The sequence below is a fragment of the Schistocerca cancellata genome, chromosome 6, assembly GCF_023864275.1.
Source record: "Schistocerca cancellata isolate TAMUIC-IGC-003103 chromosome 6, iqSchCanc2.1, whole genome shotgun sequence".
Lineage (NCBI taxonomy): Eukaryota > Metazoa > Arthropoda > Insecta > Orthoptera > Acrididae > Schistocerca > Schistocerca cancellata.
Window position 1 is genome coordinate 725,480,120 of NC_064631.1, and position 24,170 is coordinate 725,504,289.

A 24,170-nucleotide genomic window follows, 5' to 3' on the forward strand; every position below is an offset into this window, starting at 1 on the left:
CTGTCTGTCCATATGACCTGCAATGAATCCGTAGATGTCTCAGTCTATACTCGATAGGTTTAAGTCACCTCTGACTAATACTGCATGATCAAAGTAGTTCAATGTTACTGAGTTAAGACTTTCCTCAAATGATTCCACAACTGCTACAGGGGTAACCCATGCCCAGATAACTTCACAGTTAAACTCAATAGAGGTGATATTTTTGTTGGCAGCAATGAACACTCCCCCTTCTACATCTACATCTACATTTACATTTATACTCCGCAAGCCACCCAACAGTGTGTGGCGGAGGGTACTTTACGTGCCACTGTCATTATCTCCCTTTCCTGTTCCAGTCGCATATGGTTCGCGGGAAGAACGACTGTCTGAAAGCCTCTGTGCGCGCTCTAATCTCTCTAATTTTACATTCGTGATCTCCTCGGGAGGTATAAGTAGGGGGAAGCAATATATTCGATACCTCATCCAGAAATGCACCCTCTCGAAACCTGGCGAGCAAGCTACACCGCGATGCAGAGCGCCTCTCTTGCAGAGTCTGCCACTTGAGTTTGTTAAACATCTCCGTAACGCTATCACGGTTACCAAATAACCCTGTGACGAAACGCGCCGCTCTTCTTTGGATCTTCTCTATCTCCTCCGTCAACCCGATCTGGTACGGATCCCACACTGATGAGCAATACTCAAGTATAGGTCGAACGAGTGTTTTGTAAGCCACCTCCTTTGTTGATGGACTACATTTTCTAAGGACTCTCCCAATGAATCTCAACCTGGTACCCGCCTTACCAACAATTAATTTTATATGATCATTTCCACTTCAAATCGTTCCGCACGCATACTCCCAGATATTTTACAGAAGTACCTGCTACCAGTGTTTGTTCCGCTATCATATAATCATACAATAAAGGATCCTTCTTTCTATGTATTCGCAATACATTACATTTGTCTATGTTAAGGGTCAGTTGCCACTCCCTGCACCAAGTGCCTATCCGCTGCAGATCTTCCTGCATTTCGCTACAATTTTCTAATGCTGCAACTTCTCTGTATACTACAGCATCAACCGAGAAAAGCCGCATGGAACTTCCGACACTATCTACTAGGTCATTTATATATATTGTGAAAAGCAATGGTCCCATAACACTACCCTGTGGCACGCCAGAGGTTACTTTAATGTCTGTAGACGTCTCTCCGTTGATAACAACATGCTGTGTTCTGTTTGCTAAAAACTCTTCAATCCAGCCACACAGCTGGTCTGATATTCCGTAGGCTCTTACTTTGTTTATCAGGCGACAGTGCGGAACTGTATCGAACGCCTTCCGGAAGTCAAGAAAAATAGCATCTACCTGGGAGCCTGTATCTAATATTTTCTGGGTCTCATGAACAAATAAAGCGAGTTGGGTTTCACACGATCGCTGTTTCCGGAATCCATGTTGATTCCTACATAGTAGATTCTGAGTTTCCAAAAACGACATGATACTCGAGCAAAACACATGTTCTAAAATTCTACAACAGATCGACGTCAGAGATATAGGTCTATAGTTTTGCGCATCTGCTCGACGACCCTTCTTGAAGACTGGGACTACCTGTGCTCTTTTCCAATCATTTGGAACCTTCTGCTCCTCTAGAGACTTGCGGTACACGGCTGTTAGAAGGGGGGCAAGTTCTTTCGCGTACTCTGTGTAGAATCGAATTGGTATCCCGTCAGGTCCAGTGGACTTTCCTCTGTTGAGTGATTCCAGTTGCTTTTCTATTCCTTGGACACTTATTTCGATGTCAGCCATTTTTTCGTTGGTGCGAGGATTTAGAGAAGGAACTGCAGTGCGGTCTTCCTCTGTGAAACAGCTTTGGAAAAAGGTGTTTAGTATTTCAGCTTTACGCTTGTCATCCTCTGTTTCAATGCCATCATCATCCCGGAGTGTCTGGACATGATGTCAAGTCGGTACCTAGTATTTTACTTTCGAATTCACTGAACGCTTCACGCATAGCCCTCCTTACGCTAACTTTGACATCGTTTAGCTTCTGTTTGTCTGAGAGGTTTTGGCTGCGTTTAAACTTGGAGTGAAGCTCTCTTTGCTTTCGCAGTAGTTTCCTAACTTTGTTGTTGTACCACGGTGGGTTTTTCCCGTCCCTCACAGTTTTACTCGGCACGTACCTGTCTAAAACGCATTTTACGATTGCCTTGAACTTTTTCCATAAACACTCAACATTGTCAGTGTCGGAACAGAAATTTTCGTTTTGATCTGTTAGGTAGTCTGAAATCTGCCTTCTATTACTCTTGCTAAACAGATAAACCTTCCTCCCTTTTTTTATATTCCTAAGGTGTCTTTTATATTCTAAGGTGTCTAACCTATCTTTCCAATATACAGTCCATGCCTCATTAAATATTTTGAAGCTTTTTACTTTGGGTTTCATGCAGCTCTTGGTTCTGAGAATAATTTGAGTGTGACAGCTTTGATGCAGGCACTGGATTCAGGAACTTTGTTATAAATGCTTTGGAAATCTACTGTTAAAATTTTGATAGCCAAAATATCTACACTTTGCATGTGATCTGATTTCGCTCTCTGTGCTTCGACTGGTGACTGTTCATCAGAGGACCTCAGACTATTGCCTAGCTTAAAAAATGCTACCCAGGTAGCTGCTTCCTCTGTGTGTGCTTCATTAATGTTTACATTAGTATGCATTTCAGTAAACAGTGATTATTTGCTTTTTCTATCTTGACCATTGTTGGAATTTTGGCTTCGCAAGGTAGTTGTCTATGTTTATACTGCTACTTCTATATACAGAGTGTGTATTATCTTTGGAACTAACGTTTGGTTAATTATTACACACTCTATTAGTAAACAGTAACTTCCTGCCAACCAAGTACATTTGTGAATGCTTCTCTTCTTAAAGAATGTATTTGTTACCTTCAATTTGTTAAGTATTATGTATTCCCTGGATTTTGCTCCATTCTGATTCATAGTGTCTTTCGCATTAGTACCTACTAAATAGGGAAATGGCACTTTTCCAGTTCTAGCATTTTAATCCTCAGCTAAAATTACATGGTCCTTATATGGCTATTTATGAAGTTCTTCATAATATACTGTATTTACTCAAATCTAAGCCGCACTCGAATCTAAGCCGCACCTGAAAAATGAGACTCGAAATAAAGGGGAAAAAAAATCCCGAATCTAAGCCGCACCTGAAATTTGAGACTCGAAATTCAAGGGGAGATAAAAGTTTTAGGCCACACCTCCAAATCGAAACAAAGTTGGGCCATTGTAATATGAGACACAATTTAGGTCGAATGAATGACGATACAGCTACAGTAGTTTGGTTAAGTCTTAAGCTTAGCAGTTAAGCTTTACCAGGTAGCCATTGCTATGCGTCAGGCGCTCCGTCCGTATTTATACGGGTACCCTTCCTTTTTCACATGCTTCGTCTGGTTTGAATCGATTGCTTATTTTGCTTTGATCTGATAAGTGCTGCTTTCTTTGTTTTAGGTGTTTACGTCACTCTAAGCTGAAAATGCATTACTGTACTGTGTCATGCATTGTTTGTCGCATTCTGATAGTGCGTGTTTACGGCCTGTCGCCGCTCGCGGCATGGCTTACTTTTGTGCGTGCTACCGCCGCTTACAATTAAAAAAAAAAAGAGAGGAATCGTCTCATTAGCGAAACAATGGCAAGAGGCTGCTATTTGTTGTTACTTACACTGCTGCTTTCTTTGATAATGATCAACAAGAACCAAATAATAGACTGCGCATGATAGAACATGTTCTGAATGAGAGTTAGGCAAAAATTTTTCTCCGTTTGAAAATCTTTGCGGCCGCTTCTTTAGTACATCAAATTCTGCACAGAAATTAGAGTCATCTTAGATTTAAAAATCTAGTCAGTTGCCTTGCTTCATTTCTGACTGTATCACTATTAGGCATAAGAATAATACGAATATAAACATGACACAATACATATATATTCTTCCACGTTTGCTGTTGTCTCACTCTAGTTTCGTAGTTTATTGGGCAGACAGGATTTAAATGAGATAGCAGCAACACGAAACAATACATGGCAAAATGTTTATATTCGTATTATTCTTATGGTGAAGAGAATACTGCATGTGATTCACATTTCATCAGGTTCCTATTACCAACCATCTCTTCTCACAGGTAGGAAAAAAGTCAGAACATAGAGTTGGCCATATTGACAAACATTCGAAACAGTTTTGCCAGTCGGATTTTCATAGTACATTGAAATTCTGCTACATTCGAAGATGAACAATACGGAATTTGTATTTACTTCGTTGGATAATGTATGAAAATGCAGTGGTCGAAATTCGGGGCGGAGAAAAAAAGCTCGTCTTCCACCCTTTTTTTTTTTTTATATGTACTGATGCAGAGGTTTTGGCGCCAGTATTTATCTTTGTGCCTACAAAGCATGCCTGTGTAGCGCTACATATATTCGACGGTAGAAGTTAGTTGTGGCGGCACCTACCAACATTTTTCAGAATTTCCGCTTGCTTTGCACTCGATTCTAAGCCGCAGGCGGTTTTTTTGATTACAAAAACCGGAAAAAAAGTGCGGCTTAGATTCGAGTAAATACGGTAGGTCTGTTTCTTCAACCAATTGACCACTTCAGTTTTTATACCAACTGGACACTGAAACAATGTGCACAGCAGAAACAACAGTAAAATAGCAGCTACAGAAATGGGCACAGCAACCAAAACTGCTCCATCACAATCAACATCACCATCCCAATACCTTCACCACCATTACAACCATAACAACAGAGCTAGAGCAGACAGTGCAACAGCTGGTGCCTCAGTAGCAACTGCAACAAGCATCATCACTGTTACCACAGCAGAAAGACGTTTCACCAGCAACATAACTAGGGATGTCCCTTTTCCCAGAGCCACCTAGGATGACTGGGACTCTCACTGCCATGGCTGTCCCAATGTTATCGAGCTCAGAAAGTACTTGATGAGCATCTACACCACACTTTCTTTCTGTTCATGGAGATGATTGGGACTATTTGGATATCACATGAGAGTGATATAATGCTCATGAGTGCACTTAAGCAAAAGCTATGTCAGCAGTCTTTAATAAACATTCATGTTACAGCCTGGTGCAAGTCTTTCAACTGGATGCCTTTTGTTTGTACCTAACCTACTCCAGAGAGCCAACCGAGGAAAGGGGACCTACCATTTAGTGTGGAATCTGAAACACACGCTGTTTCTAGTGCATATGCACCTCACTGAGAGGTGGATGTCAGGAATCAATTCTGTGACCTTTCAGTTTCCAGATAAGTCCTTCACCACTAGACCACAAGGTCTGAAGTGAATAAGCATACAAGTGGACAATGTTTTTTAAAGCGAGATTTAGCAGATGCATATCAACAGCTGTGAGAGTGTGACGCTTTCCAACAGGATGCTGTTGTCATTACACTATCTGGCCCTTATCAATCCAAATACTTGCAAGTGCTATAGTAACTTTCCAGAAATTCGCCATATTCCTCCAGCCTATGCAAACAATGTAGATGTCATGGTGAACACAAGTGTCACAAAATAAGGCCATATACTGAATAGCTGTTCCACATTTTGCAAGAAGCCAGGCTTAAGTGTAACTCCTGTTAACATAAACACTTTTTTTTTACCATAAGTTGAATACTGGGAACATAAGAAAACAACTCTGCAACAAAAGTACTACGATCAGCTACAATATCTAGTTTATTCAAGACATCACAATAGCATCTGCACCAGTAATAAACCAAATCTGCCAGAATGGAACCTCTTACTGTATCTTCATACTGCAAAGAAAGAGGTAACTGACCTAAACAATTATTCCTGTCACCACCATGCCTTGTTCATTTCACATCAGTGAAGTTACATCTGGTTCACATGAATGCACTGAAAATTAACAACGAAGCAGTCCTAAAAAAATTGAATATTTTCAGTAAAAATAAACAATGCACAAATTGTAAGGAAGAGATTGGGAAAAAACAACCACATATCCAGTCTACAATTTATAACACAGCTCTACAAAATAAAATTTTTTTTTCGTTGCCAGGGAAGTTTGAACGAAAATGGGATATTGTTATGATACTCATTCCGAGTATATTTGTACTTTTTCCAAATTGGCTCTGGTTTTTGAGATATATGTTATTTGTGGAAATGAGAGTTTCATGTGGATAATATCGACTGCAGGGTCCATATATGGTGTAATGTATTTGCTACCTGTTTTTTAATTAGTGATATTGTACTATCTTCATTAAACAATTGTGCTCAGGGAGTGCATCTGTGCGGTTGAGGATTACATCATGCAAACATCACACTGTCAGCATGTGTTCAGTCCTGTTGTGCGGTGCGTGTGTTGAAGATATTGAGGGTTGTGCAGATTTGAATTCGGTGGTACTCGACATTCATTTGTTGGCCGAGGTAATCCCCACAACAGCCGATACGTAGCGTTCAGTGTAAACAAGAAAAATGGCGATGGTCGAAAGTCACACACATGTGCAGTGCAGCTTCAAGGAGATAGAACCTTTTCATCGTGACGTAGCAAATAAGAGGTGAGTATTCATTTCACACAAAACAATTAATGATGTTTGTTGGATGTGATTGACATGCAAATACAAGAAAGTTCTGCATAATATGTAGTATTTGTGCAATTTTGTTTTAGGAAAACATGAGTTCTTCACGCCGTCTTTGCGTGAACCATCCAGATGAGTTCTGCTACATTTGTGGTGAATACGTTCTTCAAAAGAACAGGAAGAATATCACTCCTTTTGTGAAGGAAGCGTATCTGGCATATTTCGTAATTAAACTTGGAGATCAAGACAAGGCGTGGGCACCCCATAAAGTTTGTAAATGCTGTGTGGAGTGCTTACGGCAGTGGACAAAACGAAAAAGGAAAAGCTTAAACTTCGGAGTGCCTATGGTATGGCGAGAGCAGAAGAACCATACAGATGATTGCTATTTTTGCATTGTTAATGTGAAAGGTTTTAATAGGTTCAAAAAACGAAAGTGGGAATATCCCGATTTGGAGTCAGCAAGAAGACTGGTGGTGCACAGCAACGATGTTCCTGTACCAACCTTCACAACATTACCCACGCTAACATCATCAGATGACGAGGTGCACGGCGAGGAATGTACAAGTAGTGGTTCGGAATACGAAGGACGTGAGACACAACCCCAGCAGTTCGACCAGAAGGAGCTCAGTGACTTGATACGAGAACTCAATCTTTCAAAGCAAGCATCAGAACTCTTAGCATCCAGGCTTAAGGAAAAGAACTGTCTTCATCCAAGTGTTAAAATAACAGCTTACCGGACAAGAGAAGAAAACCTTCTTCCATACTTCAACCAAGAAGAGGTTATAGTGTATTGCAGCAATATACCTGGACTTTTACTTGAATTGGGGCTGCCAGAATATAGACCAGAGGACTGGCGTCTCTTCATAGACAGTTCCACTAGAAGTTTAAAATGTGTTCTCCTACACAATGGCAATCGTTACGCATCTATTCCCATTGCCCACTCAACAAAACTTTGTGAAGCATATGCTAACATCAAGATGGTTCTGCAGAAAATTCAGTGGTTGATTTGTGTTGATTTGAAAATGGTGAACTTCTTGCTTGGACAACAAAGTGGATACACAAAGCACCCATGTTTTATCTGCATGTGGGATAGTAGGGCAAAGCACGAACATTGGAAGCAGAAAACATGGCCTCCAAGGGAACATATGGCTGTTGGTGAAGCAAACATCATTAATGAACCTCTGGTTAGTAGGGACAAGATTGTTCTTCCACCATTACATATTAAGTTAGGACTAATGAAGCAATTCACCAAAGCTTTAGACAGAAATGGTAATTGCTTCACATACATCTGCAATACGTTCCCTGGACTCAGTAGTGAAAAACTTAAGGGAGGAATATTTGATGGTCCTCAAATTCGCAGGCTCATCAACGATACCAATTTTACAAGTGTCATGACTGTCACTGAAGCATCGGCCTGGAACAGTTTTGGCGCTGTTGTAAAATGTTTTTTGGGCAATCATAAAGCTCCCAATTACGAGGAACTGGTCAAAAACATGCTCACTAACTTTCAAAACTTAGGAGCTAACATGAGCATAAAATTGCACTTCCTTCACAGCCACTTGGATCGATTTCCTCGTAATCTAGGTGATTTCAGTGAGAAACAAGGAGAGCGGTTCCATCAAGATATGAAAGGAATAGAGGAAAGATATAAAGGAAGATGGGACAGGCATATGATGGCAGATTATTGCTGGAATCTGCAACGTGACTGTTCTGAAGAGACCTATAAAAGGAAAGCGTGCAGGAAGCGGTTCGTCATGGACGGAAAATGATATACTTATAGAGAAACTTTTCAATTATGTTTTATACGTGGACAAATGCCTATCAGGTTTTCATAGAAGCTATTTATAAAGATTATTTTCTTTTTTCATTGTAGTTTGTAGCGCTCGAGTTCAGTATTAGCAATTTTTTCTAATTTTTTGAATAAATCATGCATTATCTCAAAAACTAGAGCCAAACTGCATAAATGGTTGCTATATTCGTCCTCAGCACCACTAACCCATCCTAAAGCCACTCAAATATCCTTGGCAAGAAAATGAGTGTTGACCAGTGTAATCAGTGTGTTAACAATGGAGATTAATAAATTTCAAGCAGCAAAGTATCAATTACTGATGAAGCAAAACACACTGAAAATTCTACTAGAAACATTGTCCTACGGTAACAATGGTCTAAAGTGATATACAATGCTTAAGTTATAAAAGTACTACAAGAAGAAAACAGTGCCATGTGGCTTAAAATAAGAGATTTAGGAACATAAGTGAATCACCATGAACAAGCTGCAATGAAGAATCTGAGTTATTATGTGAGTGAAAACACACATTCTGTTGGGACTAAAATAACCACTATTAAACAGACTGACAAACAAGCAATAATACACAATAAGTTTGACACGCTAAATAATTTGTGTGATGAACCTGAATTAAATCATTAACTTTTTATTGGAAAACAAAGTGTATTGCACTGGCAACAAATAATCAATTAGACAAATTTCTTATCATGATAGTCAAGGAACAAACTGTGGGAAATAACTAAAGGAAAAATTAGGTAATCATTTCATTGTGTAAAGTGTTGAAAAACCTGGTGCACCAATCAAGAAGTTATGTAAAGAAAGATAGTCAAATTAACTGAGAACTTCTCAATGAACAATATATTAATCGTTTTTGGTGGCTCAAATGACACTGAAAAACTTCTGTAAGAATTTCAGAGCAACATAGCAGATTTACTGGAACGCTTATAGAAACTAACGCACAAAATGAACACAATAATTCATTTAGTGCCGTTCAGGAATAAAGCCCAGGGTCTGGATGAAAAAATCAAGTCTCTGAATCATGTCATGATAGAATAAATCAATATTACTTCAAATTTGTATTGAAAAGATTTCTGAGAATTTCGACATTTAACAATTGCAAAGAAACACAAATGCAGCTCATGGTCCACATTTAAACAGATGAGGAAAGATTCACAGCTTACTTCTTTCATACATATGGTGGAAATAGGAAACCAAGTATAGTAATAAAGCATACACATACAGACAAACAGGTAAAAAAATGACCATGCTGAAGTGGAAGAGCAAATAAAAAACAACTGTCCTGAAGTGAATGAAAAGGTAAAGTGAAAGTACCAAACAAGAACAGAGAGACAATTATGGACCTCTATGTGAGGAGAAACTAGCAAAAAGGAAGGAACAGCAATACAACTACAGAACTAAATTTCAAACCGACAAATACAACAATGTAAGAAAAGATGCATTGCTACTTACTGTAAAGAAGACATGCTAAGCACACATGACTGCCAACTCCAGCATCTCGGGCTGGAACTATTGTGTGGTAGTTGCATTCCGGCCCGAGATACTGGGGATGTCAGTCATGTGTGCATGAGGTGTGCTTGCTTGTGTTTATGAATGATGTGTGTTTCTCTTTTGCTGATGAAAGCTGTGGCCCAAAGCTCTATGTATGTGTCATTTAATTGTGCCTGTCTGCAGCTTAACGTGTCTTTTTTATGGTAAATAGCAATCTATCTTTTTCTACATTGTTGATATTCCTACCTGGAGCTTCCATTGTTCATAAACTGACAAATACACCAACACTAGGCAGTCAGTAGCTGGGTAAAAAAGGAGTATAATAAAGTGGGATTCGGAAACACATTAACAGAAGACAGGCAGAAAAATCCTAACCCCCCAGAAATAACCAGATTTTTTTCCACTGGAGAGACTACCTCAAAAAGTGAAGTGGTCAAGCAAGAAATAATACATTTCCTGTGCTTAATTTTAAGTTGCTCCGTGGCTTAGTCAAGATATTTTAGCGCTGATATACCTCCCTCAGTTCAAACTTGCCAGCACATTTTATAAGAAAAGATTTAGTCATGAGGGTAGCTGTGAATGTGTTAGAGAAAATATTGATTTTAGCTGTGTAGTTAAATATAATAGTCTGAACACTGAAAAAGATTTAGAGCTCTCTATGGTCAAATTACCAAGACAAAATATAATTATTATACAAATGGAAACAAAAAAGTTTTTTATAGTACCAGAGGAATTTTGGGAAGAAATGAACTCTTCCAAGAAAAATATAATTTGGTTTGGTGACTTCAATAGCAATTTCTCAAAATTCAACAAATTCAAAGACAATATTATAAATTTATTAGAGTCATTCAACATATGTCAAGTTGTTACTGAATCCAATTCCGCATCTATCACTGATCAGGTTTTGACAAATACCTGTCAATATGACTATAACATATAAGTAGTGAACACAGGTTTTAGTGATCACTATGCTCAAATTCTGTTACATGAGACTCAAAACTCCATGGAATAAGACACACTGCTGGAACTTCAATATTGAAAATGTGGAATATTTTTGTTTCCTCCTGAAGGGAGAAAAGTGAAATCATGTATATAAATGTTAAGGTATCAATGACAAATTTGATAATTTTATGGCCACACACAATATTTTTTAAGTTTTCTGAAGAAAAGAACTAGATGTAACTCTGTTCAAAAACGAACAAATGCATCACAAAAGGGATCAAGATATGCCAAAATAAAAGGAGCTTGTATGAAATCTCCAAACAAAATACTAACCACGGTTTTATTAACTATATCATAACATCCAAACGAAGAATAATAAAAGTTATTCCGAAAGCAAAACAATCAGAAAATTACAAACTAATATGTAATTCTAGGAACAAAACTAAAGCATTATGACAACTTCTAAAAAGAAGCATTATGACAACTTCTAAAAAGAAAAGTTGATGCAAGGTCAGTTAATTGCAGTAATGTAAAGCTGATTAAGAATAACAACAAATCTAACTGATCCCAGACAAGTGACTAGTGCTCCAACTGATATTCATCAAAAATAGCAAAGCAGCTGATAAATACACAACATAACAAGCAGCCAGACACTACTCAAGTACAGTCAGGCCAAAAGCTTCATGCAAATACATTATTTATGCAACACCTGAGGAGCTTTCTAAAATTATAAATGGGTTACCTGGCAAATATTCAATGAGTGCTGAAAAGATACCAGATGCTATCATCAAAGCTAGTGCAACATTTATGGTAAGACCACTAGCAGACTTGGTAAATTCATCATTTAAAAGTGGTGTATTTCCAAACAGACCAAAAAATGCAAAGGTAACATGTCTCCATAAGAAGAGGACCAAATGTGATGTTGCTAATTATAGACCATTTCAGTTTTGTCAGACTTCAGAATAATTATGGGAAAAATGATCCTTAAAAGATTAACAGCACTCTTAAATAAAGAAATGATGATAAACAATTCATGATATGGGTTCAGAGTTGGAAAGTCAACCCAGAGATCCATCTTTAGTAAAGCATTCAGTGTTACTGATAATGACATTCTCTTGCATAAGTGAAGTAATTATGGAATTAGAGGCCAGTCTACAAGGTGAATCCAATCATACCTCAACAATCATCAACATATTATAGAAATAAAATACAAAGAGAGTAAAACACATACAATTTTTAATTTTTACAGTAATGAGCAAAAATATCAAGTATGGAATCCCATGAGGATTAGTTTTGAAACCAGTCCTATTTCGACTGTGTAAGTAACTTGTCTGATAAAACAAATTGCGGAACCAAAGTACTCTTTGCAGATGATGTTAATATAAAAATTAGATCAGACAGTGACGAAAATCTGTAGGAAATTCCAACATCTGTTACTGTTACGCAAAGTAGGTTCAGAATCAACAGGCTCATAAATAATGTGGGCAAAAAAAAAAAAAAAAAAAAAAAAAAAAAAAAAAAAAAAAAAAAAAAAAACCTGTGGCAGTTGACTTTCACACCACACAAAACCTCCATACTGTAAACCCTATTTTCACCACTGAAGGAAAAATGTCTCAAATGTGAGACTATACAAAGTTTTTAAACATACATACTCAGGAGAATTTGAAGCAGGAGATGTGCCTTAACAACATAAGTAAAAAAAATTAATACATTTAAGTATGCTGTTAGGACTCTCACTCAAAATACTAGCAGCTCACCAGTCGTGACAATGTACTGTGGCTATTGATGTAAGGGACAATTTTTGGGCAGACTTCCACAACTTATAAAATAATTAATAAAATGATTTACTGGACCAGATAAAAAAAATAAAAGTGAACTCATTATCACATTTGCCTATAAAATGCTTTCCAAAGCATATAAAAAATGAATAAAAACCATCACATATCAAGGAGGAGGAATTGGCCATTCTGTTAAGATCATAGAAATTTCAACAACATTTGTATTTTCCACTTTCTTTGTATCGCATCAGTGCTTCCTTCACACAATCAGCTTGTCATTTCCTAGCTGCACATTCAGCCACTGTGTTGTGCCACCTTCCACAGCAGATCAACTATTCTTTTCCCAAAAATCACCAGCAATGCTGTTCGTTCCTCTGTTCCTACACCATGCCAGACTCAAAGCTGGACTGCCAGGAAGACCAAAGGCACCCTACCAGCTGCAACCAAACTACACTACTATTCAATCCATCCACATAACAGCATCTTTCATGTGTGGTTTTAGCAGTCTCACAGCCAGTGTGAGGGAAGTTGCTACTCACCATATAGCAGAGATACTGAGTTGCAGATAGGTACAACAAAAAGACCGTCACAAATATAGCTTTGGCCAGTAAGGCCTTCATCAAAATTCGACGACAAACACACACGCAAACGCAACTCTCACACACTTACAGAATAAAGAGGATTTACAAATGGGACTTCAAGAGAAATGAAACAATTTTAAAGCTCTGACAATATAAAGATGGTTAGTTATGGGACACTAACTCAGTTGGACAAGGAGAGAGAAGGAAATCATTGTCGGGCTTGTAGAAGGAACCATTACAGCATTTGCCTAAAGTGATTCACGTGCATCAGGGAAACACTGCATCAGAATGCCTGTATGGGGATGTGAGCCATTTTCCTCCCAAATACAAGTCCACTGCACCAGCTCATTCAGAACAACATTGAGAAGCAAATGGAGAGAGAAAGATACAAATATTAACTTTTATACAGACTGCAAGTAACACACAAAAATCACTTCACATGAAGAATATAAGTAGATAATTAATTAGTATACAGAAATGAAGCTATGTATGAACAGTAGAAGTAATAAGTAACATCCACTGTATATCTGCAAAAGGAAGGATAGCATTAATTTCTGTTCAATGTAATCACAATGCTCAAACAAGGAGAAAATTCAATATTACATGAGAAAAGTAGTCTTTGTTATGTATCGTGTACAGCAGAATCGGAATGTCAGTCAGCTTAATCACAGATGCAAGTATGATACTGGAGTGGACACTGACAATCCCAATTTTTCCAAAACAAGTTGTAAAAAATATGTAGCTCAGAATGGTATCTGCTGCCTTCAATATAAATGCTTCCTCCTGACCTCTTCTTGTACAAGATGAGCCAATTAAAAATAATTTCAGGTGGATGTACCAGTTTAATAAGGTAGCCAATGAAATTCTTACAGAAATTGTTCATGTAAGTACATCAGAGTTGCTAAAAAATTTAAATTATGCAACAAAAATTGTCTGTGTTATTACTTTAAAAACAGTGCATTTAACATTGTGAATTACATTTATTATTTCAAGACTGAAATAATGAGATGAAATGGTAGCCTTTATCAGTCATAAATTTTTGCAGTTGACGATAAATTAATTCAAGGGTGAAATAATAATGAAATACAGTAATTACCTTTATCAGTATTAAATTTTTGCAGTTCCCTGGAAATGGCATTATCTTCCTCTGCTGCTGATCTTACAGTTTCCCTCAGTAGATCAACTGCTTTATTTTCATCATCAAACTTTCTTTGCAGTTCTCCAACACGTTTTAGCTGTTGACTTGCTCGACTGATTAAACGAGTTGAATCAGCCTTAGCAATGTTTGATTGTTCAAGAAGTGAGTCTTCAAGTATTCCAGGATAAACCTTTCAATAATGCATGACACATGAGAAATGGTAACTATAAACAGAAAAATACTGATCTACTTAATAAGTCTAAGGGATTTGCAACAAAAATGGAAATTTGTGGATGTAAAAATACATAAAATAAGGGAAAGGCAGCCACTTACCTGTAGCAGCCTGGTGTGCTTGTGTGTGTGTGTGTGTGTGTGTGTGTGTGTGTGTGTGTGTGTGTGTGTGTGTGTACAGAAACATATAATTGTGCCTTTTCTGGTAAGAGTACACACATTCACACTAACAACTGCACAGACACCCAAATGTATACGTCATGGTAGTGGTTACCACAAGCATGTACGTTTGAGTGTCTGTATGGATGTGTATGTGACTGTGTGTGCTCTTACTAGAGAAGGAGAAAGAGTTTGAAAGTTAATGTTATCCATTTTCTGTTATGTGTTTCTGTGCACCACACACCAGTTCACAACAATAAAGGTTGCCTTTCCATTATTTCATGAATCTGTGACAAAGATGATGGAATGTCCTGTTCATTACAGATGTATGACCATTATTTAGGCTGTGTCTGAGATACACAAACCAACATCAGGCATGGAAATAACATGTGCACTAAAATACATCCTGCAATTTTGTGTAACATGAAAAATGGGTAACATGTATATTAAAGACTGTCAGGGGGCATTTAAGACAGATAATGATCATGGTGTTAGAGTGTTGCAGATGGTTGACCTCGAATACATTGTTGTCAAATAGTTCTTTCCTCCTGAAATCTTGTCCACTGCTCTTGTACTGGTCATGACTACCCTCTCATTTGCCAATTAAAATAATATCTGATACTGGTTGATTGACCTCTAATTTTCCAATGATTATGCCTAACATAATGTCATCCAAAAGATGTTCACTGTGCCATTTTCTAACAGTGTGTGCGAAATAAGTAGTTGAAACCATTATACCTATGATATCCATCCACAAGTACTGAAACAGGACCATGAAGTGGTCCCATACTGATACTGATGTTGCTATGTATGTCACATGTTTACATTTTATCTCATCAGTGTTTAGTCTACACAATGTATTTAGAATATAGTTGTAAGCTCTGGAGTGAACTGAGTGAACAAAAACAAGACAAAGCGCCATGTTTTCTTGCAAAGGAAGAAGAACCTTCAAATAAACTCATTTTTTGTCTTTTTGTGTTTGCTGAAGTAAAAATGTAGATAGAAGAGTATGTGTGACATTACAATGGTTGTTACAGCTCAAGTGTGCAGGCTGATCAGTGAACAGAAAACAACAGGAAAAAACAATAGCGGAAAGTATTTGACACTCTAAAAGAGAACGTGGGAGGAATTTTAAATACATCATTATTTACATCTGTCTCAAAAACAAGGGAAACAGATAAAACATACCTTTCCATAAGCTGCATCTGCTGCAATTGTTGCATTCACTGCAGCTTCTTCTGCTCTTTTCAGTGCAGTAACAATATCCCTGTATGCGTTACTTGCCCTAAGAGCGAAACTTGCATCTTCCAGTGTGGCATTCAACATTCTATAAGAATGGACAATGATAAGAACACAGGTGATCAAATTGGTTTATTATGTAATAAGTATCCAGAATTATTTAAAACATATTCCAAAAACTAATTGATGAACATTTTTTCAGCAAGCATGGATAACTTCAGCCAGAATGGATGTATTGACTTGACTTCTACAACAATAACTGGGCATGTTTTCTCTTTATTCTACAAAACATAAATACACTGATTCTACTTCGCAGTGAAAGCATCAAAAACGACATTAAAAGAATATCACTGGATGCTGTACTTATTCAACAGTCCATGAGCAACTACAGACTTCCACCAAAATATAAAGAACTTAGCAGCAAAGTTGATAAGTTATCAGAAAACATAAGCAAAAGAAATCACATAAACAATGCTAAAGTTTTATGCTTTTCAGAACACCATCCTACAAATGGCATTGACTTATTACATTCCAACATAACTACTACTATTGTGGTACAACAAGAGAAGAGGTGGTGTAGCTACAGTTATTAAAAATAATGAAATATTTAGATCTTTAGATGTAAGGAAATACAGTTTAGAGCAACAGTTTGCAGCATGTGCAGTAGAAGTAACAGATGGCTGTGCAACAGTAATGTTAGTAACAATTTGCAGGCCACCTGGCGCTAACTTTACGGTCTTTCTGGTTCAAATAGAATTATTGTTTTCTGCTTTATTTTCTAAAAATAATGAAATTATTGTACTTGAGGATTTCGGTGTAAACTTTTCAGCTGAAAGCAACAACAAAATAGAGCTTCAACATCTGACAAATTCATATTATCTTATATTAGTAGCCAAATATCCTACTAGGATCATATCTGCATGTCAGACTTTGATAGACAATATATTTATACATGCAACTATGTGCCATAGCTTCACTATCATCCCTGTCTTGAATGAGATATCTAAACATGATGGACAATTCCTCACTCTGCATAACATAACGCCTCTCAAGAAAGCTACCCCCACCTGGAAATCTATAAGATTAATGACCAGAGACTCACTGGAAATCTTTAAATGTAAAGTAGAGAAGGTGGACAGGAGCCCGGTATACAGAGTGGATGAGGTTAACACTAAATTTAACATACTCATAAATTTTCTACAAAAAGCACATTTGCTTGACACTGATGTATACTTTTTTTGTTCTGTGAAGGTGGTTGTGATAACTGAAACTGGTAGAGAATAAATGTACAATTGTAAAGCTGATGGTGCAAACACACTTTTTTCAAGATACTTAAGAACCATGAATGGTCACTTAAGAAAAGTTTTATATTCATAAATGAATTCTCATCCTTCTTTGAAGAAACTTTTTCAAAAAAGTTTGTTAGAAACAAACCCTGGATCACACAGGGAATTAAACAATTGTGCAAAATAAAGGGAAGATTTTCGACTTGAGTCAGAATGTCTAAGGACACAACAAAAATTGGTTATTATAAAATGTATAAAGATCGTAAAGAAGTTGATACAAAAATCACCAACATTACATTATGAACGAGAAACGAGTATCTCTAATAATAAGATGAACACTGTTTGGAATATTGTTAGAAGGAAAACAGGGAAGACGAAAAGAACTTGTGAAGGCTACAAAATCAAACATGAAGTAAATCTTTTATGCCATCCTGAAAACAGCCAATATTTTCAATAAACACTTCTTGTCAGTATCAGAACAAATAGCCTGCAAGAGCTGTGTTAATGAAGCCTTGAGTCTTATGGAAAATACTATCTCAGAAATATTGATAAAAACCCCATCACAGTACCTGAAATTGAATGAACAATCATCTCTCTTATGAATAAAAATTTTACTGGAGTAAATAATATCTTTAACAATTCGTTGAAACATTGCTGTGGTTCTATATATTATGTACTACGCCACATTTTCATTACATCATTATAAGAAGGATCTGTGTCTGACAGACTCAAACATGTTGTTGTGAAGCCCCTCTGCTAAAAAGGTAAAAACATCAAAGTTGCAAATTACAGGCCAGTTTCTCTCCCGACTGTTTTTTCGAAGATACTAGAAAACCTCCAATATACAAGAATCCTGGAACAGCCAGATAGACTTAATATTCTCAGCAAAAGAAAGTTTGGATTCTGAACCGTCTGTCAACCAATTCTATGTTTTTAAAAATAAAGTTCTAGTCTCTAGATGACTAATGGTGACAACAGGACTATTTTTGATTTCAATCATTATGGGCAGGGCCCTCCAACTACCTCGGGATTTTGACAATCTAATTTAATAATTGGACAGAACTGGCACAATAGCCCTCAGGAGGGCATCCAACAACTCAATCAATGCCAAGCCGAATAACTGCTTGCATAAGGGTCGGAGTTGTACCAACGCATTACTAGCTTCCTCAGTTTGTGAAGCTCTTTTCTCTTGGATACACCATCAATTTTTTTTTTTCTGAAACTGTTATATTTGTTTGCCTGTGTATGTACATCACATCTACTGATTTCATCCCATTCAGATAATTCCTTCATGGTGTACCATTTTTTAATGGAATTTTTTAATCTCAGTGGCTTTAAACATCCAATTTTCAATTTTTTTTATCTTGTTGGTACACTTGTAGCTGATGTATGTTTGGTTTTTCAGCTGTTTTGAATATTTAGTTTATTGTTGACAGTCAAAAAGGTTTTATTTGTTTTCAAGTGCTCAGTAAAGTTTTACTTCTGAAAAAGATGGCCCACGGAATTTGCGTTAAATTTAGCTAGAAAAATGGAATACAAGTGTGGCACGACAATCGTAATACTAATTGTGGCTTCTGGTGAATCTATTACGGATAAGACAAAAGTTTGCGAGTCGTATAAACATCTCAAAGAGGGTCAAGAATACACTGAAGATGACGACTGTCCTGGATGCCCTAGCACATCAATTACTGATGACAATGTGGAAGATGTAAAGAAAATGGTTCTGGAAAATTGCTGAATCACTGTCAGAGAGGCTGCTGATGGTGTCAGCATATCCTTTGGCTCAAGCTGAGCAACTTTTTTTTAGATGTTTTTGAAATGAAAAGTGTAGCAGCAACATTCTGAAATGGTTGAATTTCTATCAAAAACGTCACACAGACATTGCTAAGGAATTGCTGAATCAAGCTGACAATGATCCAGAGCTTCTAAAGAAGACTGTAAAAGATGATGAAACATGGGTGTACAAGTGTGTCATTGAATCCAAGGCCCAATCATCCCAATAGAAACTGGCTGAAGAGTCAAGACCGAAAAAAATTCAACAAGTTCGATCACATGCAGAGTTTCTTCTCACTGCTTTTTTCAATTACAATGAGATGTGCATGATGAGTTCCTGCCCTATAGTTGTACAGTTAATAAGGAAGTTATGCACCATTTGCATGAAGCAATCCAAAGAAAGCGAACAGAATTGTGGTGAGACTACTCACTGAAATTGCATGATGATAATGCTTGTTCATGATTTCTTGGCAAAAAACAAAACTTTTATGTGCCTCTGGCACCATATTCACCAGATATGGCCCCTGTGCCTTCTTTCTATTCCTGAGGCCGAGAAGAACCATGAAAGGACATAATTTTGCCACCATTGATGAGATAAAAACAGAATCGGTGAAGCAGCTGAAAACGATAACAGGAAATGAGTTCCAGAAGTGTTTCTAAGATTGGAGAAAATGTTGGCACGATTATGTTATATCTGAAAGGGAGTACTTTGAAGGGGACAAAGTTGATGTTGATGAATAAATAAAGATTCTTTAAGAACAATAAAAACCTCCGTTAATTTTTGATCACACCTCATATGTATGATTTAATACAATGTAACAACGAAAACAATCAATTACAGACAAAATAATTTAACTGGATAGATAAAAAGTCTACTCACCAAATGGCGGCAGAACACACACATAAAAGACGGTTGTACTTGGCAAGCCAGTGGCTCCTCCTTCAGGCAGAAGGGTTGAAGGGGAAGGAAGAGGAGGGGGGGGGGGTGAAGAAAAAGGACTGGACAGGTCTAGGAAAAAGGGTAGATTTCGGGACAGTCACCCAGAACTGCGTGTCACAGGAGGCTTAGTGCATGGGATGAGAAGGAAAAACTGATTGTCTGATGCAGTCCCCAACACTTGGTAAGTAGCTTTTTATCTGTCCAGTTAAATTATTAATACAATGTAAGATTGAACAATTATGTAAATACTTTATTTTCAAAACCTTTTTGTTGCTCAGGGTCTTGCTTTTGAGGTCTTTGGTGGGTATATTTGGTGAGAAACACCTCATCAGCAAATTACATGGTCCGAGGCTGGGATGTCTGAATGCCAATAATCAGAATGAGTAAGAGAGATGACATAGACACTTGATGCATACCAACATTAATTGGAATAGGAAGTAAAATATCGCCTAGGTAGCAAATGGTACTTGGAATTTTACAGTAGAGATTTTGGACACAGTGCACACAGTCATCATGAATGTCTGGTTTACACAACATGTTTTACATAAACAGCCAAGCTGCATATTTACCATGTGTTGCACTGAAGCCTTTGACAAAACCACACTTATTTGATGAAATATGTACATGACATTTTAGGCAATTATCATAAATCTGCACAATAATTTTGTCATATGTAAGACCTGCACATTTTCCATCTGTTGCATTGAGGCCTCTGACAAAACTATATCTATCTGAGAAAATGTGGACACTACAGCACAAGCAATTATTATAAATATGCACAAGAACTTTTGTCATATGTAAGATCAAGTAGATAGGGTGGTGGATGGAGATTCACCCACCTTTCCTTTAGTTTTTTAGATAAGAATGTTAATGCTAGTTTGTTAGATGGTGGGAAACTGCCATGACAAATTATTATCAATAAAAATAATCAATTTCTGAAAATATACTGTAACTGAATTTTAGGAAATAGGGAGGATTTGAAAAAGCCAACCAGAATCCCAGGCTAGGGGAGACTTACCGGACTGGATGAGAAAGAAAGACTGGTTGTTAGAGACTGCACCAGATGAGATTTGTAAACCTGAGAGCTTGATGCTGGAAGACAGGGTAATATCCAAGACAGAGATTACAGACATAACATCGCGCACGAGTTAATAAGAGTGGTTAGAGATTTGGAGCGGGAAAAAATACACAGGTCAGAAAATAATAGATATAGAAAATTAAAGAGAGTAAAGAAAAGATTACTGAGACCAAAGAACCTAAATTCAGTCTCAGTATTCCTTTCTTTCCTTTCCATCCTACAAGAAGTCCTGCACTGCTAGCCATACAAAACCACCCTTGTTCAGGAGTTGCTTCCTTCTGACCTGTCAGCACAGCAGATGTTCGTTCTGGAATTTTTTGCTCACGTAGATGTGGACAATGAATGGCCATGGAACATTCTGTGGGCAGACAAAGACCATTTCCCTCTCCAAGGACACGTAAATATACAGAACTGCAGATATGGGCAATGGAAAAGCCACACACACACATCAACCCGTATCACTTCATTCTGCAGAAGTGACTGTGTGGTGCAGGTTGAAGGTATTGGTTATCATATGGCCATATCTGTTCAAGGAGATGAGTCCTGTAGGTTCTGTTGCCTGTGCCGTCACTAGCAAATGCTACGAGAGTCTTTTGTGCACCAATATCATTCCAACCTTCCAACATGTAGATCTATGGGTAGGATAATTTTTATGCAAGATGGCACTTCTCCACATCCTGGACAGCCAGTACAGTGGCTGCTGCTCAGAATTATCAGCCATCATTTTCCTGCAGCCTGGCCAACCAGATCACATGATCTTAATCCGTGTGACTTCCGGTTGTGGGGTTATCTGAAAGATGTGTTCAGTGTTCCAATTATGAATGTAGCTTAACTGAAGGCACACGCTGTGCAACGCATTCAGAATGTGACCCCCAAGATACGCTGATCTATTGTGGAATATGCTGTTTCCTAATTTTAACTTGTGGCAGAAAACAGTGGACAGCATACTGAACATGTCTTGTGCCAGTTTCATGACAATTAGAAATTGATGTCATTTTGCTTTTTATGCTGTTTTTGGACTCAGGACAATTAAACACTAATGTGATGTTGCTTTTGATGCCATCTTGGCCTCAGGACAATTAAAAACCATTTTTTCCCATCTGATGTGGTACAACCTTGCTGTGGTGGATGGGCTTACACACCAACAGCACCACAACTGTTGACTGCCGAACTTGTGTAGTCTTGCAGATTGAACAGTCCTCCAACCACAGCCATCATATTACGATTCATGTGTCATTTGTAGGCAACCACATTTACATTGAGACACCATCTATTGGTAAACTTTGCATTTGTGTGTGTGTGTGTGTGTGTGTGTGTGTGTGTGTGTGTGTGTGTGTGTGTGTGTTTGACATTTCTGTGGCTTGATGTGCTTCCTCTTATTTAAATACCACATTGCATGGTAATGAGCGATCAGCAAGAAAATGTTATAGCTACATAATGTGTACTAACAGAAATGGCCTGAAATTTGCTTACATGAGACAAGAAATAGCTCCCCACTCCCACCCCCCCTTTTCCAATGTACACAATGTACACCTCTGTAACAAGGTAACCTATACTCTGCACACAATTAAGTGCCCTGTTGCATTTAAGAAAAAGGAGCACTTCCTTTTGTCATGGCCAAAACCTTTCCCTAAAACAAATGGCCACCTTGCTCTCTGTCAAACAAAGTAACAAATGCCTCTGTCTTTTTACAGTTACGCTTCTTCCTATTTTTCTTTCTCTATTAAGTCATGCCACTTCCTCCCCTCACCCCCCCCCCCCCCCATGAACTCTCTCCATTACTTGTGGTTTGATCGCCTTATAACCACTGCTGCCAGTGCCTTCGGTGTAAATCCACTTGTTCTACTTTTCATGAACTAACAGAGATTCTGCTTATTTCTGCTGTAACTGTTCTGCCTTCCACTATTTTATGTTTTACTTACTTCTGAATGTTGCATCCCCTATTACATATAAATCTTTTTATAAGGCCAGTCTGTTGTGAGACCGAAATGTAAAATATATAGAATGCCTGGTAAAATGTAAATGAGGAGCTAATGGGTCTGTTTTACCAGGATAAATAAATCAGTAAAAAATAAAATAATTTCTTTCTGTTGCATTGTAGAACATCTCATCACCTTGAGTTAGAAGCAAGTTCATACTGAATCATACTAATGTACTGGATGTCAGTTCAAAAGACATAAAAATCTATAAATGCAAAAACTACAAGGACTGTAATTTTTTTAAAAGAGATTGGTGTAATTGGTGTGACAGTGGTTTTTATTTAACAGTATTGTTTTAGTTCCATTAAAGCTTAGTCTTAACACACTTGCAAAATAATGGTAATGATACACTCACCGTCTCATGTTTTTCACTCTTTCATACAATTTGTGGGCATGCTCTTGAGCTGGGATGACATATTTATCTCTGTATGCTGGATTTAGCCTGCTAAGTTTGTTTTCCGTTTCTTGAAGCCGCTCTGTTAGATTTGACAATTCCCTTTGCGTATTTCGAAGAATCTATAAAAGCAAAATTCTTTTTAAGTCCCCAGTTCAATAGTTGTTACACAAATTCAGTTATCAAAACACAAAAATGAAATGAGAGATTCTTACCCTCCATAACACAAGTAACTATTTAAATGAATATGAATTTTTAATATACAATGTTTCAATGTTTTTAAATCAGATTATTCCTAACCTCATACAGATAGTCCTGAAAATTTGTGATTGTGAATTTTTAATAGCTATGAAAATACTTGTGAAAAATGTGGGGTGCATGCAATAAATAATAACAAGAACATGGTCTATTCGTGCTTACATTAGTAAGTAGTGTAGTGGTAAGGAGGTGCACTATTCATGCCTCAATTATGTATTGTATGCACCCATATTTTTCATTTTAAATTTCACAAGTTTTTTCATGGCTGTTAATAATTCACCATTACAAATTTTCAGTCAATTTCAAACATTTTAATGAGATTATAACTGATACTTGTGGTAAATTTCAGGCCTATTTCAGCTTTTCCTTCACCTGATTCAGCCAGTATATTGATATCTCCTATGTGTACCTTGTGAAAAGGCTGGAAAGGTAAAAATTAGAGAGATCGGAGCTCATATGGAGGCTTACCAGCAATTATTCTTCCAGTGAACCATTCACAACTGAAACAGGAAAAGGGAGGGATGGCAGTGGTACACAAAGTACCC

The 24,170-nt window shown here is 37.5% G+C and overlaps 1 protein-coding gene across 1 annotated transcript in view; it reads right to left on the reverse strand.

Annotated features, from left to right (window-relative positions):
• Positions 1–24,170, reverse strand: part of LOC126088492 (laminin subunit alpha-1) — a 717,591-nt gene that overhangs the window by 122,794 nt on the left and 570,627 nt on the right. The window contains exons 28-30 of the mRNA XM_049906633.1: positions 23,329–23,489; positions 15,867–16,005; positions 14,247–14,478 (exon numbers count right to left, since the gene is read on the reverse strand). Of these exons, the coding sequence (XP_049762590.1) occupies positions 14,247–14,478; positions 15,867–16,005; positions 23,329–23,489 (532 nt within the window). The remainder of the gene's footprint in view (positions 1–14,246; positions 14,479–15,866; positions 16,006–23,328; positions 23,490–24,170) is intronic.